The following is a 9,155-nucleotide window of genomic DNA, read 5'->3' on the forward strand; positions in this document are numbered from 1 at the left end:
TGTTTTTTAGTTGAACAGCGGTTAAGGTCGCAATCCACGATGCTCGACCTTTGGAGACTTATACGCCTAATTTTGGAAAGGACTTAACTTGTTCTCAGGTGCCTAACAAGGCAAAAGAATGAACTTGGGTTTGTGTTTTTTATGTAACTACATGATGAACAAAACCCAATACAAGGTTTCGCACCACTTCGTCACTTTGTTTTAATTCGAGCCTTTATTAAGTGTTTTAACTATTTTTGGTTGAGTGCTTTTTAAGGGAATTTACTTTGCGATTTGAATCACATAAAAATGTATACTGATCGAGAAGCAGATTAGGGAATGAATCCCACTCACTTCTATCCCATTATATAATGTTCAAGAAACAGATTAGGGAATGAATCCCACTCATTTCTATCCCATTAATTAATGTTCGAGAAACAGATTAGGGAATGAATCCCACTCATTTCTATGCCACTAAGTGATTGAGAAACAGATTAGGGAATGAATCCCACTCATTTCTCTATCACTTTCTTAATGTGATTTGCATCTTTATTTGTTAATGTTTTAATGTTGAAAAGAAAAAGAATGGAAGAGGGGAGACTAACCTATTTTCTATCCTAATTGTTATTCTAATCTAAGTCTAAAGTTAACAAGGTGACTAAAATCTAAAAGGAGCATTAAAATGGTATTAACAAAGTAGGCCAAAAATGTGGCCAAAGTCACACAACAAAATCACACCAAAAAAACATACAAAAATTAACAGGTAAATAATACAAAAGAATAAAAGAAAAAATTCAAGCATTAATACAAAGTTAACCTAAAAAAATACTACTATATTTATGAGTTTTTTAATGTGTAAAATATCCAATCAAAGGGACTAAAATTTAATTCCTAAAAATGATCTAATATCTAACAAGGAAATTTTTCTATTGATTTTATTTTTCATCTAGAAAATAAGAAAAATGTAAAAATTTAGAGTTTAAACAAGAGAAATAGTGAATCAGGGGGGTGAAATTGAAATTGGACGCAGGCCCATCAGAATGAGGCCCAAGGTGGCCCTTTTTTGTTGTTCAGTTTTCTACTAACACACACACACACACAAAAAAAAAGGTATGATGGGGCTTAAGGGGTTTAGATTGCAATTTCGTAAACAAAGCCCAGCAACACTCAACCCAACTCAATTATTAAGATTTTATTCCATTTTTTATTATTTAAATTTATCATCATAATTTCTAATCAATGACCAATTAATCACATCACTAATCAACTTAATCACACTAATCTTATGCCAGTTTAATATGTTAATGAAATGCTAATACATTAAAATTGAATAAGTGATAATTTAAATAAATAATAATTGAAATAGGAATTAGGGTAAAGTTATGTGGCTATTGGACTTACACGAGAACGAGAAATTTGTTTCCTCAGACCTCTCCTTTCTCCTCTCTACGACGGAGACCCTCCTTCGACCGCTCCATCTCCGACGGAGCCTAAACCAACACCACAAACACGCAGCTCTCCGAAAGCTATCATCACTCTCAATCTCAATTTCGGTGCATCCACTTCGATCTCTCGTCTTTCTTGATCTCTGATTTCGTTTGATTCCTTCTTTGTCTTCTCTTTTGAATCGTGATATTCCCGTTATCGCAGATGATGAGGATACGATGAAGATGAAGCGTTGTTGTTGAAGATTGTATGAAGCGGTTGTGACGCGATGATGAATCGTGATGATGAAGATTGAGCAACGAAGAACGATTCTTGGCGATTGAAGAAGAACTCCGATGGAGATTTTGCGGTGAGTTTTCTTGTTGCAATTTTCTGTTACGTCATGAATCTGTTTCTTCTGTTATTTCTGTGAATTTGGCGTGGTGAGGAAGGTTGGTTGAAGAGTGGTGATGATGATGAATGAAAGTGCAGAGAGAAGTATGTGATGAACGATGATGATGGAGTCTCAGAATGAGAAGGAGAGATAGAGGTTGAATGAGGAAGATGAATGATGAAGAGTGAAGGATGATGGAAGAAGAAGGTGGAAGAAGGGAGCAAGATGAATGTTGAAGTATGAAGGTGGAGGAAAATGGCGTGGGGAGGAGATGAAAGAGGTGAAGAGTGAGTTATATAGAGGAGAGGGATCTGAATTCAGTTAGAGAGAAGAGATTAGAGCCTTAGGATTGTGAAAATCTGGTATGAGATGGAGGGTAGAGATTGATTCAGTTAGGAGTTAGTTATGAAATCTAGAAGGTAGTGTTAGAAGCAGTTAGTTACAAACTGTTAGAAATTGTTAGTAGGTTTTGAAACGGTTATAGAATATGCTGAGCTGGCAGGTGAATTCAACTTTTCTGTTATGTCAGTTTTAATTTGTAACTGGTGTTTGAAAAATGGTTGCAGCAGGTCTGTATATGACATTAATGATGGACTATTTCAGGCTTGGCTTGATACCTGACTGAACATAGATAACACTGTGAGATACTAATCTGAAGCAGGTTTCTTTTCTTTGCAGGTTCACACATCAAGTTATATGTAAGCCATTTGGTGTAGGCATAGCAAGGTAAGTATTAAGTGAAATGGTTTAAATCAGTTTGTAAAGGTTGTGAATCACTTAGCTTGAAACGTCCGGCTCGGTTTAGTCTTGGATCAGCGTTGAGCATATGCGGACTTGGGGTATTGGTTTTATTCTGAACTGATGGGATTAGGTATTATGTGCAGGTGCATAGTGAGCAATATGGTGAGGAGTGACGTCGAATCAATGTCGTTACGTTATCAGAATGAGCTGAACCAGAGTAAAGGCAAAAGGGGAATGGTTTTAGTCTGAATACAGTGGTAGTTCCTACTTCTGTCCAACTTGAGGTATGACTTTGGATTTTCTTTGAATACATACAATATATGGCAACTTGTATTTAGAACTGTACCCGTATAGGCTGAATGACGTAACTGTTAGATCGGTTTGGGTTCTGTTATGAATTTGTTAGAAACTTGTTAGAGGTTAGTTATATGTAGTTACAAATTGGTTTTTTGAAGGGCTGAGTTAGTTAATTCTTGGTTGAAGTTAGGTTATTGATGAACTACTTTCAACTGGTTTTTTACTTTTGTGGTTATTATTTTTGGTTTTGTAATGCAGGCAGCAAGTTGGTTTAAAGAATTGAATTTTGTGGGGCTGCTATGTGTCTGCATTGTCTGAACTGATATGCCCTTTTGTATGATGCAGGTGGATTGAAAATGAGCTTGAAAGCTTGAAGAAGTGTGGTGTTGTTCAAGAAAAAACATGGTGACTTGAAGTTAAGGTGTGAAAGCTATGAAGTTGATGAAGAATAAAATTAGCATGAAGAAGATTCCATGGAGGCTTGCTTGTCTTTCTTTTTGTGATGATAGGGATGTACTAATTCTCATAGTTTATGTTGAATTCATGATGTGGAATGTATGTAATTGGGATTTGTAATAGGGTTTGAACTTTGATGTAATATGAGATGGGTGTTTGAACTAGTAACGGTTTATGATATTTATGTAAACATTTTCATGGTTTCTGTTGGACTAACTCATGAAGGCCTCCACATGCTTTATTTTATGAATGGAAAGTTTGGATTGAACTTGTTTTATAATGTATATTTGGACTTTTTGTTGAATGAAGCTTAGCTCATAATTAGAAACCCCCTTGAATTTCATTCATATCTCTGTGCATCAAATAGAGTTTGTAGCTTAGTCCTTGAATGTATGTATCCCCCACTTGATGTTAGAGGTTGTTTTCTTTTCATGCATCAATGAGCACCATTCTCTAACGTGATCACGATCCACATGAGTCATAATGAGATCTTATCCAAGGACCATTTAGTTACAACATAGGTCCAAAGGTTTCAAGACACACAACGAACCATCTTTCGACTTAAAATTATCAGAATTAACACCTTGATCACCACCGCGATGAATATAACCATGAGGAATGAACACGGTTCATGAGCACTAGATATCTAGGGAAATAAACCCTAAAAATGGAGGCCAAGCTTGAGATGATTCTTAAGATAATCATGAAACCAAACCCTGCTTCATTAGGATCCTCAGTCGAAATATTTCCAAATTCAAGCAAGCACAAGGTATTAAAGCCCTTAATTCCAATAATCCTTGATCCCAATGCCAATTTTGTTGTTTTATGATGCGTGTTACGTTAATGACCTAATGGAGGTATGTAAATGAAATGCAAAGTTTAAGCCAGTTATAAATATGTGGGCAAATTTTGGGGTGCAACAAGACCCTGTCCACCTAATTCGACCATGGCAAAACCAATGGTGCTGTCCTTTTGACCTAAAAGAGCCTATAACCATGGATACGAGGCTCGACCGGAATTATGCCCTAACCATGGTGTTGTTGCATTCCTGCGTGAAACCTCGTGATTAATGGTTCAAATCGACCCCAGAGGGCATCATAATCATAAATATATCGATAGAAATCGTTTATTTTGCGTGAATTAAGGATTTAAAATTTGAAACAAAAAAGCAAATCGGTGATGCTTGGATAGGGCATTTGGACGTGCATGCAGCTTCAAGGATGGTAGGGTCTTGCTTCTGGGAGTCTCCCGAGACCAATGGAATGATTGAAAATAGCTAACACTTGCTATATCAGAGAATTTATCTTGCCCCCATTCTTGAGTTTTTTTGAAAGTTTTGTTAGGGTTTTCCTGCAGCCAAAAATCGTCCCCCTTTTCTCTGAACCTTTTATACATATATATATATATATATATATAGGACTGTATTAGGGCAACAAACTTGGAGAGAATCCCATTGAATCTTGCTCTTTGATGAAAAGAAAATTGATTAAAATATTTCTAAAATTGGCCAAATTGAATCCAATCTCTCTCAAATTATCTTTGTCACGAAATTGACCTGATTTAGACTTATTATTGAATGAAATATTTGATGAAAAATAAATCAAAACCAATCTTTCACTATTTTTACTATTTATTTAATTTAGATTGAATTTTAAATAATTAAATTCCAATATAAATTAAATAATAATAATAATAAAAATAAAGGAAAATGCTTTTGGATCGTGGATAAGCTTAGAATCAAGTTTGGGTCATAAAAGATCAGGCCCATTTGCAAGAAAATCCAATTTGGCCCTTATTTGTTTCATGCACATCACCTAAAATCGACCAACTTTGACAATGCATATCTCCCTCAATTTTAAAGATATGAAAGAGTTCTAGGAATTTTTGGAAAGCTCAAGATGTCCTCTACAAGCCACTTTGGGACATATTTTGCATTTGAAGATTTTATCTTGATGATATGGCTCTTGACAAAAAAACTACTTTTTGCGATCTTCTAGAAGGACCTGTAATGTTTTGGCTCATATCTCCCAAATGGTGCATTTCTGGCCTTGGCTTGTGAGAGACAAATTTGTAGATAATTCAATTTCCTTCAAAATGAGCTGTGGATAGGAAATTTATGATGTTACATGTGAAAGTTATGGCTGGTCAAAGTTCAGTTCACTTTTTAGTCCAAAACCCTAATTTAGAAACTTTGGATTTTGTTGATTTATGGACTTTTCTTGATGAATCATGATCAATCCTTGATAAAATGATGAATGATACTTCAAAATAAGGATGTTGTCCAAAAATCAAGAATTTTGACTGTACTTTGACCACAGTTGACTTTTAGGTCAAATCAGTCGACTATTGACCATTTGAGCTGTTTTGTGAATCGAAGCATGACAGTACTGAATACATCAAAACTTCCTGGCTTTTTGCCAAGCAGTTTGCGGCGCCAACCCTGGGACGCGACGCGAACTGGGGATTTTCAGAAACCCCAAATCGCAGAAAAGCAGCATTCTACACATTCCAAACTCATTCAATTCATACCAGTACAAACTTAAGGAAATGGAATGTACATACAACACGAAATACACATCATAATACACCAATTACGTACCAATTGAGACCATAACAACACAAACATCATGGATTCAAACATAGGGGATCAAACATCATACAATTTGACTCAATCCCTAAACTTATCATATGACTCAATCGACCCGAATTCTACATCTATTCAGTAATATTAACCCCTAACCCGATAATAGATGCTAATCAGATAAGTCCCCTTTACCTTAACCAAATTCTTGAATGGGTCTTCATCCTCTTTGGTTCTCCTTCACGTTCTTCAGTTCCCCCTCTCATAGCTTCTCTTTTGACAACTTCTTGTTTTCATGTTCACATTCCTTTCTCCTCTTGTTTTCCTTATTTTATGAAAAACATAAAATTATACCCCCACCTTACTAATTCCACCACCTGGCCCAATAACTTAACATTTTATACTTTACCACATAATTCGATAAAATGCTAATTTCCAATAATTAATTTAAAATTCAATTAAATTAATTAAATAAGAATTTTCGGGATGTTACAGTAATCATCTGATTAAGGCAAGATTCACAAGTTAGGGTCTGCAAGCAAAGGTCGGGCAGATTTGGTTCAAAGTTTGTGACTTGGTTCTTCATGAAATGGCTTGAAATTCAAGAATGGAACCCTAACTTCATCTAGCTCATAAATGCTATGGACACTTTCTAGTACTTTTTGGAAAGCCCTCAACATGCTCTACAACTATCATGTTTGGTGTTTCTTCAAATTTCTAAGGAATCTTGATAAGAAGTGGCCTCAAAGATGCTTCCTTCAAAAGGAAAAATATGCCTATTTGCAAAAAATAGTGTTGAAAAAGTAGCTAACTTTCAAGCTTTATAACTTAAAAACCATTCATTTTTTGGGAATTTGTTCATAATGACAAAGTTGTAGATCTTGACTTTTTCTTCAAAATGAGCTTTGGAGAAAAACATTTGGCCAAGGGATGAGAAAGTTATGGCCTTTAAAGTTGAGTAAAAAACATGTATTTCTTCATGAAAAAATTAAAACCCTAATTATTGACTTTTTTATTCTTGATTGATTTTCTTGATCAAATGACTTCGATAATCATATATTCATGAATTTGATCTTCAAAAGTCCATGGATGACCAAATTTCTCAAAAGTCAAAGGTGATCTTGAAAAGTTGACTTTTTCTAGATGAATTGTATTCTAGTAAGAATCAATTGAATCTGACTCTTCCAATCAAATTAATGATGTAAGTGGATTATAATGTTTCATTGGAGATCCTTGAATCACGATTTGAGCAATGGAACTATGCTTTGATTAAAAGTCAACTTCCTAGATGAATTAGGTCAAAACCATAACTGTGGACCAGATGAAATTAAAAGTTGTTGATCTTGAATTGAACCACACTTGGGCTTGGATTTATATGAGGGGAATAACTTGGGCATATGAGAATGATTTAGATCCTTTGTGAGCCTCAAAACCCTAACTTACCTGAGCTCCTTGATCAGTCATCTATCTTGTGAAACAAGCAACAAGCAAACAACAATATTTTTGTATTTTTGGTTAGCAAATGATGCATGAATGATTATGAATGATGATAAGATGATCACACTATTTACAAAATGAAGTGGGATCCCATGGTCAAAAATTGGGGTACAACACATCTCTAATGCATTCACTCACTTGCTTAGCAGTTAACAACATCAGTTCTCCATTATCAACGTACTTGGGGAACCTCAACGTCTTATTATAAAAATAAATATGAACATAGTTGAACTCCAACAAGTTCATAGCCAGAATCACATCGATTTGGTGCAAGGGTAGACACGCCAAATCCATCACAAAACGCTTATCAAAGATAGTCAAAAGACATCCATTACAAACAAAAGTAGTAGTAACATAACCACTAGCAGGAGTATCTATTACCATACTACCATTCATATATGAAAAACTAAATCCTGTCATAGTAGCACAATCAAGTGAGATAAACGAATGAGTATCACCAGTATCAATAATAGCAACTAATTCGACATTGTAATAAAACAAGTACCTTGAATCAAATTGTCCTTTTTGGAATCCTTTGTTCCATTTAAATGAAACACTCTACCACTAGTCTTAGCAGCACTAGCATCCTTCTTTGGCTTCTGGAACTGGATGCTGATATGACCTCGTTCACCATAATTAAAACAAGTCGGACCATCGTGGTTGCATTAAGGAACACGATAACCGGTCTTACCAATATGTAACATCTAAGCACCTAGTTCTCACATTCATTGGAGCGGTGACCCTACTCACCGTACCTATAACATCTGACATTAACATAAGCCCCTCCCCCACTTGTCTTTTTCCCATCAGCGACTTTCTGCTTCCCTTTATCAGCGGGATCATCGTAAGGCTTCTTACGATAATGATATTGTTTTCCTCTTTTCTCGTTCAGATTCTTGTAATGAGTTGAATGAGCAATATTGTCCTCTTCATAAATCCGACAACTATTCACCAATTCCACAAACCTACGCATCTACTAATATCCAATCGCCCATTTGATCTACGTGCGCAGCCCATTCTCGAACTTGATACACTTGGAAAACTCATTCGTCTCGGCACTATAGTTTGGTTGGAACTTCACAAGTTCCACAAACTTAGCAGCATACTCAGTGACGTTTGAATTCCCTCGCTTCAGCGCCAAGACTCCATTTCTTTCTTCTCTCGGACATCTTCAGAAAAATACTTCCTCAGGAACTCTGATCAGTGGTTTTTACAAGTTTATTTACTGTTGATTTTAGTCGTCTTTGCTTTATATTGTTTATTCTTCTACATTTTATGTTTTGGTTGTGTATTGTATTGTTTGCAGACTCAAAGGAATAAATCGAGACAAATCAATGCGAAAAAGTACAAAAAGGGGATTTTAGAAGGAAGTAAAAAAATCATGCTACATGAGGCCTGACACGACCACCTGTGTCACTAGAAACTGGCCGTGTTAGGATGAAGCGTGACCAAGAAAATGCAACAGAGATGAAAGTCAGAGGGCTGATACAGCCCGTGTTAGCAAGTGCGAGATCTGGAAATTTTAAGCATGTTTCTTATCGTGACGGGCGTGTAGTATTTTGATCATAACTAGAGCTTCGTAACTTGGAATGACGCGGTTCCGGTGGAAAAAATTTTCTAACGAAAAGGGCTACAACTTTGATGTAGAATTCAAAGCCAAATTCTGATGTTAAAGGATGACAAGGGTCGTGTTGCTTGACACGGGTACCCGTGTCAGGAGGCCTGGGAGGAAAAAATCAAGTTTTAAGATGACAGAAGTCTAAAACGGGTGCCCGTGTTGTATGA

General features: G+C 35.9%; 1 protein-coding gene and 1 long non-coding RNA gene across 2 annotated transcripts; one reads left to right on the forward strand and one right to left on the reverse strand.

The window, feature by feature from the left end:
* The first annotated feature begins 1,453 nt into the window (after positions 1-1,453).
* LOC131616961 (uncharacterized) lies at positions 1,454-3,911 on the forward strand. The gene is made up of 4 exons (XR_009288357.1): positions 1,454-1,774; positions 2,477-2,524; positions 2,683-2,823; positions 3,182-3,911. It is a non-coding gene; the product is annotated as an uncharacterized LOC131616961 (long non-coding RNA).
* A 3,555-nt stretch (positions 3,912-7,466) lies between these two features.
* Positions 7,467-8,343, reverse strand: LOC131618669 (uncharacterized). Its single transcript, XM_058889843.1, has 3 exons — positions 8,126-8,343; positions 7,876-7,982; positions 7,467-7,783 (listed from the first exon to the last, which is right to left on the reverse strand). Exons 1-3 carry the CDS (start codon positions 8,341-8,343, stop codon positions 7,467-7,469), a joined length of 642 nt encoding a protein of 213 aa, XP_058745826.1.
* Positions 8,344-9,155: the final 812 nt, after the last annotated feature.

This window comes from Vicia villosa, linkage group LG7, assembly GCF_029867415.1.
Source record: "Vicia villosa cultivar HV-30 ecotype Madison, WI linkage group LG7, Vvil1.0, whole genome shotgun sequence".
NCBI classification, from domain to species: Eukaryota; Viridiplantae; Streptophyta; class Magnoliopsida; order Fabales; family Fabaceae; genus Vicia; species Vicia villosa.